At 36.1% G+C, this 21,236-nt stretch overlaps 1 protein-coding gene across 1 annotated transcript in view; it reads left to right on the top strand.

Annotated features, from left to right (window-relative positions):
* Positions 1–3,575: 3,575 nt before the first annotated feature.
* Positions 3,576–21,236, top strand: part of LOC127838456 (discoidin domain-containing receptor 2-like) — an 81,976-nt gene continuing 64,315 nt past the window's right edge. The window contains 1 exon segment of the mRNA XM_052366244.1: positions 3,576–4,605. Coding sequence (XP_052222204.1) covers positions 4,500–4,605 — 106 coding nt within the window. The 5' untranslated portion in view covers positions 3,576–4,499.

A 21,236-nucleotide genomic window follows, 5' to 3' on the forward strand; every position in this document is an offset into this window, starting at 1 on the left:
CATTGAGCAAAATCACGTTATGTCCCTCGTAGCGCATTCGTTATGCATTAAGGGAACGCAGAGTGTTTTAATAGTAAAATATTTTGATTTTTCGGGGAGGATTGTTGTTGTTGCTTTCCTCACCCGTTGCGTTATCATTATTTCTACTTTTATATGAAATATTACATGTATTGAACCTGTCAATGCAATTGCAGACAATAGAGACAATATTTTAATACAGTGTTTATGAAAATCGACGAGACATTTGCATGTTATTCCAACCGGGAAAATATGTCGATGTCTGTTATTGTACGTTATTTGTATCTCAAGATCTTTTGATCGAACCCCAACCCATCTCATTGGCTGCCATGTTAGACAGCACCTGCTCAATTTCGCGAAACAAGGCGCACCCGAGCACTTACGAAAGTAAGTATTTTCATTCTTACCGGGCGTCCGACAGGGCGAGATTTTATCTCCATCCCTATTTGCATTCTAACATCGGTCGCCGCTATCTGACCGGTGTATCGGAGGCATCGCATAACGACATTGTTGATGATGACGACGGATCGTTTCGTGAAATCTTGATATACTTTTAGACACAGGTTAACGTCGCGAAAGCTATTTAGTCCGTTGATTGGAGTTAATTTGCAATTAGATGAAGGGTGAAATTACATTCAATGAAGTAGACATTCTTTAGCGAAGGAGAAGAGTGGGGTAATTGAAGCTGCTGACCATCACAATGACATTCTATAGAGAACACGCTGTTTGTAGTACTTGCTATGTTATGTGGACAAATAGAATTTCTTTACTGCAAAGATATTCGTACTGCTAATAAGTTGAATAATGTGGTACATTTGTATTAGTCAATTGCGCATAATAATGCACGGCGTATGTAGCAGAATACTAAATGTATAAAGCAGCACCAGTCTGCCAATATTATAACGTGTTCAATACCTCGAAAATAGTGTATTATGTAAAAAATAATGTGTCCTATTATTCATACGCCCACTGTATTCTTTTGCGACATCATTATAACCGTTCTATGATTACATAGTTTTTTACGCGATATCTCTTAATATTGTTTTCATTTAAACAATTTCAAATATTCAATCAAACCGGATGCTTCCAAACTAGGTAATAATCGTGATCTCATCCGTTAATTAGTACCTCGATGTTGACGATTATTACTTCCGTAGGCTGCGCCCGGGACCATTGCAGATAATAATCGGGCCACCTTGTTAGCGTGCGAAGTGCCAATATCTGTCAACCGCATCTTATGGTGAGCTAATACGGTCCGTATTTGAAAATAGTAGGGGTTTGGGACATCGCGTGTCATCCATTGTGCTACGCTGGTGGAAATTGAATTTGTAGGTCAAATATTGAATTCGGATTGAAAATAATTAATAATAGACGTTAAGCGAGTTCCCTGTTGTATATAAATGTACGTGTATACACAAATGGTTATGTGTCTATAAAAAAATATATAATAGCATACGCTATGAAAAAAATCAGCCGAATACATCGTACCATTTTACTAATTCTACACACGATTCTCGCTAAGACTTTCAGGCGTCTAGTTTGGGCAAATCGCTTTTCATTCTTATAAAGGTCACAATAATTACGGAAGTACAGAAACACCGCACCTCACGATATCGCTCTGACATTTACAGCTTTAATGTAGGGATTGCTCGGATCATCCGGAAATATTTAACCGTCTGCCACATATGGTTGTCTCTATCAACTTCACGGATTTAAAGAATGACGGGCGCGGACAACGACCGCACCAGGAAAAGTGCGAAAAAGTTAAATTTATCGGAGCTGAGACGAAATATTATCTCTATAATTATGTTTTTCGTTGAACGTTTAACGCTGTTATATTGCCAAGCTATTACGAGGTGTGTGTATATAAATGTTGTATAAATATTTTATGTAAATCAACAATAAGGTGCTTATTTAAAATGTATATAGTAGACATGTATTTTGTAATTTTCTCAGCGTCCTTTTTCGATCATTTTCTCCTGACAAAATGCACTTCTAGCCGTTGTTATATTTCTACTTAAGCTTTCGATTCCGAATTAAAGACGATTAAAAAAGGGTGTATAAAAACCACAGAGCCTCTTTCCAAAATGACCATATGTCATTTAATGCTGGATAATTATTTAACCAATACAATATTGCAAGTGCAGCATATTTCAAACAAATATCACAAACTTCTACTGCAAATCCCAGCGATATTGCAAACAAAGAATCGAGTCACAATACACACGAGTTTCTCGTGTAAATTGCAGATAATATGCATGTCTGCACAATCGGTGCAAAATTTCATTGTGATGTAATTGTCGCGAAATCTGTTACGACCCACTCGAAGATAATTAATTCCACCGCCTTGCACCCCTTTTGTTAATTATGCAAATCATGTACAAATCAGTCAAGTGCTATCAATGATTATTCAGATATGCAAATTCGACCCCGAATTTTGACACCCTGTAAGTACGAATTACACAAACGCGTTTGAAACTTGCAGGTATGTGTTTATTTTGTTTAACAGCTCTGCGATAACAAAAGACAGGTTTTGTTGACACTCTGTCAATAATGGTTGTTCTGTATGTCAACTTATTTATTGCAATAACAGTATCTTAAACACTATCTGAGGCAAGCAAACTTTCGGATACTGATCTTTACCTGTAAAAACGTATTCACTTCTTTATACTAAGAAAACTGTTGTTGAATTGTTTCTAGTGTTGTTGATGTTGTTGCTGCTTTTATGACGATGTATGACGCTCGCGTATGGGCAATTCATTATAACGCTGTTGTTGATGCTGCTAACGTTGTTGTTGTTGTTTTTGCTGGTTCTGTTGCTGCTTGTTTATGACGGCTCATGACGTCATGAGATCAAAACTTTCAGAAAGGAAACATTGCTGTTGTTTTGCTGCTAGAGTTGTTGTTGCTGTTGCTGTTTTCATGTCAGGTTATGACACTCACAAATGAAAAAAATCTGAGATCAAACGGTGATGCTGATTGTGTTGCTGTTTTTGCATTTTGTCGTTGCTTTAAGTGTTGTTTTTGATGTTTTGGTTAAAATATTTTTTAACGCGTATCAATTCTTTCATTATTATCATATCCAAAAATAAACGATAAATCATTGCCGTGGTGCCATTGTCATGTCATCAGGCCTTTATTTAAACAACGTAACTATGTAATATTTTTTTACAAAAAGCACGATAACGTATATTGTATTTTAAACTTATTTAAACGAAGTCCTCAAACACATTTTTTACAACACGCCAGATTTTGGATGTTATTAAATTTGCATACTTCGACCGTATTATTTAATACGAGGATTAAAAGGTAACTCCCGAAATTGTTTGTTGGAAAACACGCCACTATCGTTTCTCTAAGAAACATCTAACTGAAAACTCTCACCACATAATTGAATATGTCGTTTATTATCCTAAATATTTGTTAAAATTCAAAGCTCAAATGCGAAAACCATCTTAATCAGCGTGCTGACCTACCCGCTTATCGGAATAGTTTCGCCCGAGTCGCAGCATGACAGATAGAGGCAGGCGAATCAAGCACTCTCGATTGGTCGTTGAACGCGTAAAGATGCGCTGCTCTATTTTTAGTCCATTGCTTATTGGGTAGTCGATTAAAAAGGTTCAGCGTAATGACGTGATGAGTTTATAAGAAGTTTTCAAACCTATCTCGTGGAGTGAAGAAGATTAATGGATTTAATTTGTGAAGCTTGTTAGAAATTGGACTTTCGAAGACTTATCGATAACTCGTATAGATCTACTTCATTACATCGAACTTTTTAAAACGGGTATAAAAATGAACATCGAAATCTTGTGAATAAAAAAATAGTTTACTATAAATACATACAAATTTAATAACAATTAATGGACTTTAATTCAGGAATATATACGATCTATTTTAGTGTGTGTTTTTTCTATGGTAAGCGTGGAGAAAACCCTTATTATATTGGGAATAGTGTTCATACAGAATAAATGTGATGGCTAGAAATACATAAACACAGTTAAAGCATCCCTTGGGATGTTGAAAATTCATTTGATTTATTACTGTGCGGATTTTATTGCGTATAAATCTATTGTTCTCTGAGTGGAAATGGGGATATTGTAATCGACGACAAAGATATTCAATCAATAGTCAAAGCAGTAATTGGATCATTAAAAATTGAACGTTTTTTTTACTCCAGATCGCCAATTACGAGATTAAGATACGCAAATGTTAATATAACTGAGAATATTTCATTAGTTTTTTTTGTTTCAAGTGAAAAGGCAAAACTATTAACGGTATAAAACATCCTAAAACAGAAACACGATAATATTTTTGAATTCCAATTGACTATTAGATATATAGATCAAATAATGTGTTGTTTGCTTTGAACATGGGCACATTTTCAAAATGTGTAAGTTAAAGCCGACGATTTTTGCATGAATGTGTGACAAAACTTTGTTTTTAAAAAGATAGCTGTGATATAAATTTATAATAAGGATAGAATGTACACAATGGATCGAAATAGCGGACATATGAAGAGCAATCTCTTGTGCTTATGCATTCTGCTGATTTTGGATTTACGGACACTTTCATCAGCATTCGACCTCGGTAAGTCATCCTTGCATTCAGTCATTCTTCCCTATCATCTTCGTCTTCGCGTTCGTTTGAATCACGATGTCATTTTATATGTACAACGGATCTTAATTATTTCATCGAGCAGAATTTGCACTATGTGTAGTTTGCCTCCATTCCAATTCCCATTACATGACTCTTATAATAATGAGTCTTGTTCTGTGAAAATGGGGTTTAAAGCATGTGCTTAAAGTGTTGTCCCAGATTAGCCTGTGCAGTCCGCACAGGCTTATCAGGGACGACACTTTCCGCTTTTATGACAATTTTCGTTTAAATGAAGTCTCTTTTTAGCAAAAATCCATTTAGGCGGAAAGTGTCGTCCCTGATTAGCCGGGGCGGACTGCACAGGCTAATCTGGGAAGACACTTTACGCACATGCATTATGCCCTGTTTTCTCAGAAAACGACTCAAATAATTCCCGAAAAAGTTCGGTGCGCCTAAAAAGTACAAGAACAGACCCAAACCCAGCCCTCGATGAATTCCTAAGACCTCTGTTTTCTTTCTTCTTTAAAACGATGTTTATAATATTCACTGAGATATTTAATACCTTGGAAGTTTCGTTTGAAGTTGTGAGATCGCTTTCAACAGATGCTTGTGCAGGCGTTTAACTTTTCGATGACAGGGTTGTACTTTTCTTCGCATTCGTCACCTTTGATATGCAAATATTGACATTTCTTTTCACAAACTCAGATGCATACAACTACCGTCTGATAATTAATCATATTTGAAAATTGCACAGCGCACGGTATATCGTAAGTTAATTATAAATATTAATGAAACGGAAAGTTTCGCACAGAATTTAGATTCGTGTTTATGAATTACTTCTACCGTCCTATAATTTAAGACTGCCGCGTTTGAAGTAAATAACTATGAATATTTGCCTGTTTAATAAATGAAATAGTCACTTACGTTATTAAACCGAACGTGTTGTTAACACAATGGTATAATAAAGGACATGCTGATGATATTTAATAGGTTGAACTCATTTAATAGAAGTTAAAGATATTTCATTTTACGGTCAGATAATGATATGAATACACAAACTATCGTAGAAGTTTATTTTATTTTCACAAACAGAAATTCGTCACTTAAAATGCAAACGCCCGACAGGCGTATTGACTTCAAAAAGATCATTTTTAACACACATTCCAGTCTAAATTCACCTACACAATACAAGTTCAATCAAAAAGTGTTACTCGTCGTTTATCTTTTTAATATGCTTTTCGAGATGGATTAGTAATTACCATGTCTATGTTTGAAAGGCACGCACGTTGAAAAAAGCAGAAAATCGAGAACAAATAAATGTTTAAATTTTAATTTTGAAATAACATGTGAACTGGCAAAAACAGGTTAATTGAAATAAATGTTTTACTTCGAGATTACTTAGATACGAGATGATCTAATTTTCTGATAAAAGTAGCCATCGCTTGTCATTATTAAATGAATAATATATAGAGGCAATAAAACTTTAATAGTCAGTAGCACGACCGTCAAGTTATAGCAAAATCATTGCTGATAAAATCGTCTTAAAAGTGAATTAAATCGTCGGTTGGATGAATTAATAAAAGGGACAATAAATCTGCCCATGACGTTATCCTACATTTTGGCCCCAGGTCGCTGTAAATCTTTCCCAAATGGGTGACAGAGAATAAGAGTGCATACCGGTTTTTGACGGAAATATTTAGATAAATTGTTAAATAGTTAAATAAATTTTAGACATCGCGCTGTTTATATGACATTATATAATTTATAGCCCTAAATATTGGTTTCTTATGCCGCTTGTGGTTTTAAGGGTTTCGTAAATTGTGTCAGGATTTTTATTTTCACCACAGGAAAACATATCCAAACCACTTTCAATTACTGATTTTTACTTTGAAAAACGAAATTAAAGCCTGCGTTTGTTGTTGTTTTGAAGTTTTTCAAAAAATAAAAAAGCGAAATAGACATATATATCTTTTGTAAGTTTCATGTTATTTCGTTTTTAAATAGCCCATAATTTTAAGATAACTTATGTATACGGTACCATTTGTTGTATTATCTGCATGTGTAGGGCAACCGTAAGCATTAACATATCGTAATTTAATTTGACATTACAATGACGTATAGCAGAAAAATATGTATTTAAAAATTTAGCACACACAAAAATGTAACAACGTCTACGTTTTAAAATAACTATAGATAATCACCAGTTTCGTTTTGGCCTTTTTCAAACAAGTACAAGTTTTACGCAGAAAATCCTGGGATATTGATGCTGAACAATAAAGTGCCGTAAAATAATAACACTAGCGGTAGCATCACAACCAACAGAACAACACTCAAATACTTTTTTTGTTTTTATCTAAAGTGCAGTTGAGAAAATCTTTACTTTTAATAAAACGCAAACACTAACATACAATTATACACTAATGTAAGAACACTGATTTCTAGCAGAGAGAAATGCAAACTGATACGTCTTCAGACAAACTAGCGTGCTCAGCCCTCGTAAATCTACGTTGTTACCGACGTTTTTGACAATCGGTGATAATACATTTAGCAAGACACACTATCCAGAGGCCGCTCTTATCTTCAGCACACAATGTTTTCACCCCTGGAAAAAAACGGACAAACAATCCTGTAGTAGGTATTCAGGAAAATCAAATTATTATCACCAGCCGGTCCGAGCGGTTTTCCCACAGGAAATCTGCGTACGCGTGATTTTGATGGAGAAATACTGGACTAGTCTATGGCCGTATATCATATAAAGGTCTCCGAGGACAAACTCTTGTCAACGTCAGAACTGGGGACGCTGAATTGTGTATATTTTATTGTGTTTGAAGCGGGCTCCGTAATGGACTTAATGAGGTGTGAAATTTGCGCTCTATTCCCTAGTCCGAACACAATTTAAGTGAATATATCGGTGTATGCATATTTGGTATGGGTATTTCTACTTGCTCTTCTTGAAGAAGCGTAACTTATTCACTATGTGGCAATTTAGAGAAACGATTTATTTTTTCATCGGAATGCCAAATTTACGCGAAAAACATTGTATATGAACAATGCCTGCATTTACCGCTGCATCAAATTTCCCGCTGGAAATAGCATCCTCTTACATTAAATTTGTTATGATATAAGAATTGTTATCTCTGGAAATTCAATAACGGAAAGGTATTTGTTAGTAAATATTTATATTATTATATATATAATATTAATTTTTGTATTACATAAACGATGAAAGAAACTATATGAGGTTCATTCCTTTTCGTATTTAATCCTCTGTTTATTGGCAGAAGACTTCATACGGGAAGGAATGAATCATTTTATGGTTACGTTTTTTACGACTCGCGAATGAACAATCATTCTGTAATGTTAGTACCGATTGCTTAACGTATCTCATACAATAAAATGTATGTATATCCAAGCAAATAACATTTTGATTTGTTTATGTATGGATCCATATTATATCTGCACATGGTTCCATCAGGTTCTGCTAGAAGTTGACATTGTTCCTGGTGTAGTGATCATTTAAAATGTCCGCGCATAATTTCACGTTCAGTCATTTTAAACATACAATGTAAACATATACTAGTATGGAACTGTTTATTCGCTAAGACTATTAAAAGCGCAGAAGTCAAGTTTTACTTGCGGCGCATCCTGTACATATTTTTGTGTCATTATGTTTTATAAAAAGTTCTGTCATTTAAAGCCAACTTTAATATATTAAAGTTATTGAAGCCTGAGTGATATATCACATAGGTTTATGACACCATTTGTTCGTTGTCTATGGAACAACTTTCAAGCAGGTGTTTTATTTAAAACAAAACACTAAAATGATAATTGCCGCGTGCATATTAGTTACATTATACTCTAGACCACACATCCATCGTTATTTATCAGTAGTTTTTTTTTAATTTCACAACTGTATATGAAGCTCTCTAAACATCATAAAATTGTTGGAGAATTATCGAAATTCATATTTCCGCGGAATTCCTTTCAAAAGCCAGTTTGTTGTGCAAAATGAGGCCAAAACAGTATAAGTTTATGTAACCTAGTCCTTTATAGTATCTATCCTTATACACATACTATATACCATTATGTAATTATATATGCCGAAAGTTTTTATAACTTTTCTACGAGCAATACAAACTTAAGGGTGCAAGCATACAAAGTGGTCCGTGCCTTGCTTCCAAGACACCACGTGACACGAAAGTCAATTATACTGGAGTGATGTCTGCAGGATGGAAACATTTTGGCGTGCAGCCCCTGTCGTCTTTAGTCCGCCCGATTCGCAGACCATGACATTTTTACTGAGGAACCAGAGGCGCAAACAAAGCAAGCCCCGGTTTTCCTAATTTTATGAAAAGCAAAAAAAAAGGGTTTTCCTCCCCTATTCAGGGACTTGAATTAGAGACGCAGATCCCTTCAATTTTCACAAAGGCTTTGTGTCTAGCGGGGTATTTAAAATTTGGCTTTTCGCAAAGAAATGCATATTTCAGCATTATTGTCAAACCTTCTTTCAGTTATTCTTGTATAGTATTTTGTAATTCTAGGCAGTTGCTTGAAAATCGATGTTCGCTGAAAAGTCGTTTGCGATGACTTGAGTTTGCACAACCATATTTTATAGGAAGTTTCAGACTGTTATGTTTCAGATATTTGACTGATACTTTAATTACGTGACTGATTCGTCAGCATTATTTAAAGTGGAACCACTATCAATCGAAATTGTATGGGGATGTTTAACCCATTGATGCCTAGCGTCTAGAAAAAAGGCCTTGGCAAACAGCGTAGACCCAGATGAGACGCCGCATGATGCAGCGTTTCATCAGGGTCTGCGCTGTTTGCTTAAAGGATTTTCTGTAAGAATTATACCAAAAATAGAAATGAATATACTAAACATCCCTAATTTTGAAAAAAAAAGATCCGATTTAGAAGGATGGGAGAGTCCACTAGGTGTAAATGGGTTAACAGTGTTATCATTATTACCCGTTCACAAAGACGATTGATTTGTTGCCATTTTTGCCAAATCGTTACAAGAAAAATGAGTCGTGTTCTGAGAAAACTGGGCATAATGCAAGTGCGTAAAGTGTCGTCCCAGATTAGCCTGTGCAGTCCGCACAGGCTAATCAGGGACGACACTTTCCGCTTTTATGACATTTTTCGTTTAAATGAAGTCTCTTCTCAGCAAAAATCCAATTAAGGCGGAAAGCGTCGTCCCTGATTAGCCTGTGCGGACTGCACAGGCTAATCTGGGACGACTCTTAACGCATATGCTTTATGTCCAGTTCTCTCAGAACGCGACTCATATAATTGAACTATACAACAAAGAAAATAACAACATCTTAATCATATATGCACATATATGCTCAAATAAAATTCTAAAATAAATAACCTGTGCATATTTCTTTAATCACCTATCGCTCAGGAATGTTATCAATTTTCGCGATATATAATTCTGTTGTAACTAATAACCGGAAAGATGATTACTTCGATTTTCTTCAGACGAGTGTTGTTTTATAGAGATTAAATCTTTTGAAACTAGACGTGTGAAACTTAGATCGTCTGCGATTATTCTATTTGCCGACTTTTGTTTATGTTTTCTATTTTCAATCGATTAAACATTTATGCATATTTGGGATAACGAATTTAAATGGGCAAACACACACTATTTTGTTTCTTTATTTGATTGTGCTTGTTTGTTTTTCTGATTATGTGTATTTTTGTTTTTAAAGACTGGAACTTGTATCGGATCAAAATCTCGAGTAAAATAAATAATGGAGATTTTGTGGGGAACAAGCAACGAGGGACTTAATTTGTAATGTCATAAGAGCAATACCTGGTGTGTAACTGATTACTTTGCTGTGATACATGCTAACAAATCTTCATGATAACATGTATATATGATGGTAATAACTACGTTGTTCATGTTTTGGCTGTTTTTGCTGCTGATGCCGCCGCTGCTGCTGCTGCTGATGATGATGATCAACATTACGCATGGGTGATGACACAATGTTTATCGGTCGGTGTCGATAACCAGATCTGACATCCTTGTTTACCGGTCCGGCGTAATCGCTGACGTAACACCTGGACAGCATACTGATCGAATTAATTATCGTTATCGGCTATTTTCACCAACAACCAATTTTACATGTAAGATGTTATCCAATAGCAGGAAGGTTATCGGATCGTGAGAATAAACAAACAGGTTCCTATCTGGCACTTTCTAGGGGCGGTACAGCGTACATGTAGATGGGGCTCGCTTTCTTGTAGCTTGTTAGAAAGAAGGCTTCATTGTAGAACGAGAAGTTAAAGTATTAATGTGTAACTGGCAAACAGGCATGCATTTTATACCTCATTATTTCCCACAATACCGTTCATTATCTTAACGGGGTTAAGCGCAATGATAGCGCACTTTTATTGTGCGTTTGATGCAATTAAATTATGCTTAACCGATTTGGAACTCATTAGCAATGTGTCATATTCTTAAATACATGTCGGAGCGATACGATTATTTGCCCTTATATTGATACAGAGGCATGAAGAAATTATTTAGAAATTATCTTTGTCGCCATATGGTGCGAACGTTTTCTCGACTGACGGTTATCGTTATAAAACAGCCATGCATTTTGAATGCCCGACTACAGGTAACATATTTTTAATAGCCATGCTGCCCCAGAGTCGTGAAAGTTTCCGATGCAATTGTGCGACGTTATAATTTACAGATTAGTACATCGGATATGAAACGGCGGGTAACACAACGACACCCCTCCCCACACCCCGTTTTGCGCAAAAATGTACCATGTGGCATTGAAATTAAATATAACGGTACCGTTTTGCGCCAATGGGGCGATTTTTTTTAAAGTTTAAAATGCTCGTTGTGATCTTACTTTGCCAACCCGAGGCAAACGTGCGGCGTAAAAATTAGCACACATATACTTATGTATATATACAAGTATATATATTTATATATATGACAGCAAATTACCGGTGAAATATTTTTTAGATTGGTTCAAATAATTATCAGATTTATTAAAGATCCTCCACTCACTATTGTTTGGACATTTGCCGGGGTCCATGGGCGGTGTGTTTGTAAGTATGTACACGGATGAATCATCCGCATTTAATGACACGCAACCACCACTTGTCAGTCAATGCTTTAATCGCCAAGTTATGGCTAGCTGACAACTTTTGTAAACAGACTACTACTTTAAGTACTTAAAGAGCGACGTTTATTGCCCAGTGCGCGAAGTTTGTCACTTTTGTTACATATTTTTGGAACGCTTCTATTTGCTAAATAGCCCACCCAAAATTGACCGCGTAGATGCCTAGTGTGGTTTGTAACCAACAGAAGTCAGTTGGGGAAGGTACCCGTGGGTCCAAGTGCGTTTTGAAGTGGTATCCCACGATGTGGTTGATTTAAAGCCTTTATGGTGTGAGGGTTTCCGCGGTTTGGGGCTTTGCTCAATGGGGTAGCGATTTTATTTACTTTTAGAATATTTTGTAAGCTCGTAAAAACGGCATATCTCTCTGAATTGCTGAATCACCGTCGAAAAATTTTGAAACAGCAAATCATAAAATATTCGAAACATGGCGTATTTTCAAGTATCAGTACATTCGATAGCTTCTAACTTTTCAGCGCTTGCACTTGTTTATCGAGTTAATTTTATTGTATTTTATTCTGAAGAAAATTCATGAACATTTTACAGTATTTCTCAATAAAAAGTTGTGTAAGACTGTTCTTGTCGTATTGCTTGTGTTAATTAAGTTATATTCAAGAAAACATATGCAATTAAAATCTCATCAGCAAAATATTTTTTTATTATCGCTTTTCCTTTACTTTATTGATAATTACTTAAACAAACTCGCAACTTCCTTTTAACTCATCCTCTATCGACAAAAACACAATCTTGAATCTGTTGTACGTCGACTTAATCGGAAATTATTCATACATCGTTTGAAAGCCTGTTATCGCATTTTTTATTTAAGATCTTTCACCTATTGGACTTTTTAACCGCCTTATGTAATTCAATCGGGTGTCATAAACCCCGTCTTATTAGGATTTCGTATAATGTAATTACACCAAATGAAAGTAACATCGGCTATAAAATCTAATAAACTCGCTCGTTTATTTAAATTTCCAATCGACACGTCAAATCGTTTTGTCGATTGCCGCGTTAAATTGACGGACTACTTTCTCCGCGGTCCTTCTTCTTGGCCACATAATATTCAAAATTTGAGTATTTATTGTTGCGCGTGCGTGCCTTATCTTTAAACTGTTTGAATTTGACACTTTGATATAGCACTTATAAACTTCAATTCGATAAGGTTAACGCGGTACAACCTTGTCTAAATCCCCGTAATGAATTGCGTGGACCAAGTCCCCAATATTTAATTATTTCCTTTTTTTCCCAGCGTCGTATGAACACGCTTGTCACAGGCTTTGTTAATAGGAAAATCTTCCCGTGATGTAACAGAAAGTCGCTACTTCTGATAACGACCATAATAGTCAAAGGGGTTAAGCCACTGTTCAAGATAAAGAAGATAACAGCCATTTACTTACTTACGCATACGAATTTTATCTGGGATGTCGTGGCTTCTTTGCTCCCCTCAGTGTGATAAAACTAAGAATTTACGAGGATATACCTATCATACAATGCAAATGAATGTTAAAGATTTAAGAACATAAACGCACGCACAATTAGATTATTTTGTAACTGATCAAAACGTTCAAGGCAGCCAAATGCATTATCTACACTTATTATACCTGTAAAAACTGCCACCGGATTAAAAAAAAGATACATTGTATCATACTTTATATGAGTTCGGCAACCTGAAGACACACTGGATATAGATCCAGGATATTTTAATAATTATTTTCATTGTAACTTTATTTATCGGCTTAAAGATCAGCTAAGAGGATTTTTAATTACCTCGACAACATAGAATCGTAATTTACCTGTTTAAGAAAGTCAATAAACTCGCACTTAAACAGTATTCGCGTGTTCATAGGTCATTCGTTTAAAGACACAAAAATCTCGTTCGATCAATAACGCGAACAGTTACAAGGACATCAGAAAGAACAAGCACCGATTGCCCCCAATCCAGTTTCCGGTCTTACCTAACGTCGGGGATAAGCGTCAGATCAACCAGGCTTCAAAGCCCGCTATTACGTTAAATATTACGACGTTAGACGTGGTGATTTTCTCCATATAGCCGTACTGGAAACCATGGTTACCATGATAATAAGTATTTTATTAACTGTGCCTATGTAATAAAGAAGTTTCCTTCACTGCGCCGTAGCAAGTCGTAATTGATAAAAAGGATGGCACACCGTGGACTCGAGTCTTTAGATCTTTCAGTCATTATCGCATTAACGTTTATGTGGGGTTTATTGATTTTTGCCATGTTCTCGAACTCCAAGGATCGTGAGGTAAACTTTAACAAATAACGCTGATTGTCATAGTTACGGTAAAAATATGCATACTTTTAAGCTTCGGTGCGATGATCATGAACACTTAAAACAAGGCAACTTTTGAAATATTACCAATTGTACCTGCTGCTACTACTATTCTCCACCTTCTTCTAATGTACTGCAGCTACTGCTGCTGCTAGTTCTGCTACTACTACAATTACTACTACTACTTCGATTACTACTACTACTGATACTGCTTCTGCTACTGCTGTTACTACTACTACTACTACTATTATTACTACTACTACTACTACTACTACTACTACTACTACTTCTACTACTACTACTACTACTACTACTACTACTACTACTACTACTACTACTACTACTACTACTACTACTACTACTACTACTACTACTACTACTACTACTACTACTACTACTACTACTACTACTTCTACTACTTCGATTACTACTGCTACTGATGCTGATACTGCTATTGCTGGTACTACTTCTACGACTGCTACTTTTACTGCTACTGCGACTTCTACTAATACTACTGATACTTCTGCTAATACTACTTATTCTACTAAAACATAATTATGTTCCGTAATTGCAATCCTATTCAAAGGCTTTACAACAGCACTAGATTTGTGCAATAATTCTTTGATCATTCAATTCCGCAAAGGAAATGAGTGTAATTTAATCTCTTGTATAAAATAAATAGCATCACAGACAGCGATTGAGTTGTTGCTCGTATCCATGCCAACGTACGACGCAATTCAGCACATAGAAACACGATTCAAAGAAAAAAACTGCCCAGAACTGGTCAACTTATTAGTCTTTGACGATACACATTTTTAAGCATATGATGATATTGTTTTATTTCTTTCTTTGAATGGAGGCAGAATACTGGTGACTTATAGTCTGTTAATTTTACTCAGATACTCTGATTATTTTTATTTTAAACTTAATTGGAACTATTTGTTATTTTTTTTAATATATTCTCAATTTCTTCATAGTAAGTGTAAATTCGACATTATTAAAAATTATAACAAAAAGAAAATTTACTCAAATAATGTATTGGGACGACAACAACGCAGAAAATATGGTACTGTTAAAACTTATAAGTGTTTTCCAACGACTGCATTGAACATATTTTTTGTGTGATCATGCGACGTCATAATTATCACGTCAAAGTACGCAAAATGCATTGACGCTATAACACATTTCTCGCATTTTATAAATTCCAAAGAGTATGAAATACACTAAGAATTTGTTGATTTCAGTGTAAGATCGTGCTATCATTTCAATTGTGGATATATATAACATATATTTTTACGATTGGCGTATTTTTCCACTCTTTGACCGTCATGGTAGGGGAACAGATGGGCAGGCGAAAGGGTGCGCAGACAGCCGGACTTACGAGATTGCAGTTGGGGATACTTCTCACTAGTATTCTAATATACATCGTCCTCGTCGCGAATATTTTTTTTAATAAACAAGTCGATTCTAGTATAATAGAATAGCAAACACAACTGTTTCTCAGACTCTCTGTGCTAGGCGCTTCATGCACACACACGCGCACCATCGTTCAAAAGCCAGCAGTCTGTGGACGTCATGGTCGTTATTTCGGGTTCCACTAATTTAGCGGAATCGATAACCAATCAATCATTTCCAGTACAGTGAGTTTTAATTATCTTCGACGGACACATTGCTGTAGTTATAAACTCGAAAATGCACAGATTTTGCAAGAAGGGACACCTTCGTGATCGAGATGCAATGCTATTAAGTATTATGTACCCTTTGATCATGTTGTTTTAAATTAAAACTGTGATCATTAATGTACGCAGCTTATATAACTGTAAAGCATTTGTAATACGTGTATATGTGCGTGACATGCGTTCTTATACATACGTTCGTATGTTATTGCTGAGACAAATCGAACGCATTGTTGTATTGGATGGAACATGCGAAAGTAACGCGGGGGGGGGGGGGGGATTTTTAAAACGCAGTGTTACATTAGATGGGTAATTAAAAAAATACGGATAAATAGTTCGAACGCAACTCAGAATCGCAGCCACGATACTCGGGTATCATGTGCATAAAAAACTTAGGTGATTTCAAGCTGTGTCATTATTACTTTATAAGCCATACATGCTATCTGACTTCAAATCTGACCCGTTATTTTATGATCGCTTGTCAGTAAATGTCTCAACGTCGTAGCTATTTAACATGTCACCTTTGAAACAAAAATATGCGCCTTTTAATATTAAAAAAAAATTATACAAGTACATGTACAAGAGTTATTATGTTGATATTTTCTTGGTTTGTGAAGGAAGAGAAGGCCGATTTTACCCGATAACTCGAGGTTTAGAGCTGGTTCTTTCATTGCAGTCTTCGTCCGTGCCTTTATTGCGCTATTTCTCGCGATAATTGGTCGTTTTTATTCTAAAACTAGGTTTTTATTTGGCTGTGCGCTTGTAGATAAAATCATTGACAATATTCATAAAACCTTCTTTATTACGCTATCGTCTTACGTTTTATGACTTTGGAAAAAAGCAAGGTGTTGATAAATTGTTCATGCTTGTCTGACAAAAAAGCATTAAAGTTCAATTTCAATTCTCTCGGATAGGTTCAGGTTATACATCTCCGATAGGTGACAGATATGTTATGTTTAACCATTTATGCCCAGTGGACTCTCCCATCCCTCTGAATTGGATCATTTTATTTCCAAAATTATGGATGTCAAGTATATTTATTTCTAAATTTTAGAATATTTCTTACAGAAATTCCTTTAAGCAAACAGCGCAGACCCTGATGAGACGCCGCATCATGCGGCGTCTCATCTGGGTCTACGCTGTTTGCAAATGCCTTTTTTTCTAGACGCTAAGCATAAATGGGTTAAACTTTAATTCACAGATTTTTGCATAATTTTAAATTAATTACAGCTATGTCCATTGCTAATCTTACGTCCATTCAAAACATAAGAATCTTAAATGATTTAACTACGTTGTGCCTGAGAGTTAGAGTAAAATTGGGCCAGCTTGCATGTTGGTAGATCTCTGGACTATAAAGCCGAGGATTGCGGGTTTGATCGCCGACCCGGCCACTTATATGAGTCGCGTTCTGAGAAAACTGGGCATAATGCATGTGCGTAAAGTTTCGTCCCAGATTAGCCTATGCAGTCCGCACGGGCTAATCAGGGACGACACTTTCCGCTTTAATGACATTTTTCGTTTAAGTGAAGTCTCTTCTTAGCAAAAATCCAATTTAGGCGGAAAGTGTCGTCCCTGATTAGCCTGTCGGGACTGCACATGCTAATCTGGGACGACACTTAACGCACATGCATTAAGCCCAGTTTTCTCAGAACGCGACTCATATTGTATGGAAATGGTCCTGAAGTCCTTTATTCGATCATTCTTTTCTTACCTCTGCGTAAAGGAAGGTAGTTTCAGTTAATTGCATAGATATGTGCTATATATACTATATTTATGTTATACTATTAAATTATAGTATTGCTGGTAAACCAGCAAAGCTTGTAACCGCATTCAAGGATCACATTCCATCTGTCATGTTTTTAATATGGAGCCAATCTTAACATCTCTCACCGTAGTCCATTCTGAAAAAGTTTGTCGTACAAAATAAGATTTGAATCCACTTTGATAACGCTTGAAATTTTAAGACCGACAAGAGAATGCTAAATATATTTATGCGACATCCAAGCATTTTATATGATTATCATCTTGAGGAACAATCACTCGTTTAACTCAAGTACTCAAGTTGTCAAGCGTTAAACTAGGCTTTTGTGCCTTCCCTGTGAAGGAGTCTGCGTGTATTTTACACCGAAATTATTTTTTTTTCGCATGAAAAGTTGATCAATAGTTCCTCGCAATGTTACGATTTGAGCTGACAGCTGCCGTGAATTTTTCTGTGTTCTTCAGTTTTAAATCATTGTTCTTGAATTATTAACGAGTGGAAGATGAAATTACTCCCTTCTCTGCCGAACACAAGCGTTGTGTTAGCGATTATCATGATTTAAGGCGGAATTTGATAACACACAATAATGAAACTTGCTCTAGTTGCAGACAATAATTAAACGTTTGGGAAGATTTATTTTTTCTAGTGACTTTACATATCACCATATGTACACAAACTGACTCATGACTTTAACCCATGTATGCCTAGTGGACTCTCCCATCCTTCTAAATTGAATCAATCTATTTCCAAAATTAGGGATGTCTAGTATATTTATTTCTATATTTAGAATATTTCTTACAGAAATTTCTTTAAGCAAACATCGCAGACCCTGATGAGACGCCGCATCATGCGGCGTCTCATCTGGGTCTACGCTGTTTGCCAAGGCCTTAATTATAAACGCTAGGCATAAATGGGATTATCATCATCGTCCTCTTCCTCTTTTAATTCTTCATAATCATTTGTATCATCATTATACATCATCGTCATCATCATCGTCTTCATTAGCAGTAGACGAGAAACCAATTCCTACTACTCGTTTTTCCCTTCCCCCCCCCCCATCCTCGTCATCGTTATCATCATCAGCAGCAGCAGCAGTATCAGCGGCAGTATCAGCAGCAACAGCAGCAGCATATCATCATCATCGACATCATCATCGCCGTCGTCGATTTCCTCATAAATTGGTATCATTATCATCATCTAATGATTATCATCATCAGTAACGTCAACTGCATTTGAAGTGAAGCTGAGTCAACTTTTGCAACATCGCATTTGCTAAGATATTTCCAACATCTTCTCATGGCCATCATTATTTATCAAACTGTATTACCATCTGCCTCAACAAAATAATATCATAAACAACACCCCGTCATAATCATCGCAATCATACATACGCCCAATCCCTCCTCCGTGTTTTCGTCTGTCCATCAACGTCGTCCTTCATACCTTCCGTCATCAATCAAATTGAGAATTCCTTACCCATGATTTATCTACTGAAAATCTGCAGCGTTGAAATCTAGCAGTATCTTGTACACGTGTGCAGTACTACAGCCATATGTCAGACGAACCAGCGGATAATCGCGAATTTCAATCTTCACGGATATATACTCCCGAGCACCTCGCGATGACAAGAGTTGATAGATTGTCAATCATCGGTATGGTTGGCTAGATTTTTGTTAAAGATAACATATCAGTTTTTTGCCATATTAAATATGCAACGTTTTATGTATGAACGTTTTACATATTCCTTTAAACGACGGTAAATTGAAGAATCGAAAATCCGCTATCTCATCTGAGATTTTTGGTATTTAAATGACATGCCAAAACGTATATTAGAGTTGGGTAATATACCCCCTTGTTGGATTTATCGGTATTGAAATTGAAACGTCAGCCATAGGGTCTAATTAGCATGACGAAATGTCGTTCGGTCTATTGTGCAGTGTTTAAATAGCATATCAATCTTAACCGTCCACGATATTTTCGTTTTCAGACTTTTTAACTTTGTAATAATCAGTTATTCGTCGTATACGGTTATGGACGTCAAACACGGATCGTGAATCGTGTCCATGCAGTGAAATTAATAAATTCTGGAAAACGAATCACTGAAGCACCGTCACAAACAGTTTAAATTTTGCGCAAACTGGATTACATCGCCATTTTTCCCTAAAATTTAATTAGTACTTATTCTATATATGCTCACCTGAAAAACGTGTTTGCTCTTATCTATTACGGAAAATACAGACATTGCAAATAACCACAAACCAAGCACTGTCTGGACTGTCGTCCGTGCACGTTTACACCTCTGCATATTCAATAAAACGTGCGTAAAATTCGTTTGATGATACCACGGCTACCACCACAAAAACATTGTAACGATCAAGGATGGAGCTACATCCTAGACACGGCGACAATAACACGGAAACCGGAAGTGGTTCGGAAGCCATTATTGAGTCTATACATTGGTAACGAGGCCCAACTTAAATTCAAGCTAACGTCTCCACGAGGCATTAGGCACGGAATTAAATACCGTCTGCCCGAAGTGAAATATCGTTTGTAAAGCTCAAACATTTTCTTGCAACTATAAGAAACTGATACTGTGAAAAAATAGGGATAAAGCAATAAACCCCAACATCATCATCACCCTTTGGATCCATTTTTAAATTTAAGGTCGATGATTAAATACAAAATATTGATAATTATCTGGGAAAAAAAACAAGAAACCGTCGGAGGCGGGTGATGCTTCCCAAATGTTTCTTTTTGTCACAATATTGCACTATATATTCAGATAAAAGGAAACGTCTTGAGGGGCATAACTTTGGACAAAATAATACGATGGATGGTTTAGCAACTTAAAAAATTCAAAGGGCCATAACCCATAAATTAATCATCTAACCAGAACCCACAAATAGCATCTCCTCAAGGTAGTTAAGCTTACCATAAAGCTTCATTGAATTCCAGTCAGTAGTTGGGGGGACAAGAATTGCACTATAGTATATGTACAGTTAATGGAAAATTTCAAAGGGTCATAACTCTGTGAAAAATCATCCGACCAGAACCGGCCGATAATATGCACATCTCCTCTTGGTAGTGAAGCTTCCCATAAAGTTTATTGAATTCCGGTCATTAATTGCTGAGAAATAGCCCGGACAAAAATTGTGCACTGACGGAAGGACACACGGACAGACGAAGCGGCGACTATATGCCCCCCCCCCCAAAAAAAAACATGGGGGGGAAGCATAAAAAGAATTGCTAAACGTTCAGATGTAATGTCCATCCACAAATGGCGTTTAATTATTTATGTTGTACAGCTATTACGTGTTCGTACTTGTTCTGATAGTGTGTTTTTTAATTGCTTCTCAGTGCTGTAATGGAACGTTGGGATGTGTTTAAAGAAAATCAATATGTACTTACTTTGATGTCTTTTCACTGTATCAGACGACACGATTTCTGACTTAATTAACGCGGGGATTAATTTCTCGAAAAGTACGTTCTGTGCGCGTTTCAATCCTCTGTAGGATGGTTCTAGAATCAGACTGCGTGGTTATGTTGTTGAAAAAAGTATGTCATGCCATTTTTGGTTGGTTCTGAATATGTACGTTATATACATGTTGTTGTTTTTTGTTAAAAATCCCTAATACCACTTTACAAACGTACGCACATTAAACCGCGAAAAAAAAGGTAACGTGTTGGTAATGTGTCCAAGAATATTGATTATTAGTTTTGATTGTAATTTACTAAATAAAAC

The sequence above is a fragment of the Dreissena polymorpha genome, chromosome 7 (genome assembly GCF_020536995.1).
Source record: "Dreissena polymorpha isolate Duluth1 chromosome 7, UMN_Dpol_1.0, whole genome shotgun sequence".
In the NCBI taxonomy this organism is placed as follows: Eukaryota; Metazoa; Mollusca; class Bivalvia; order Myida; family Dreissenidae; genus Dreissena; species Dreissena polymorpha.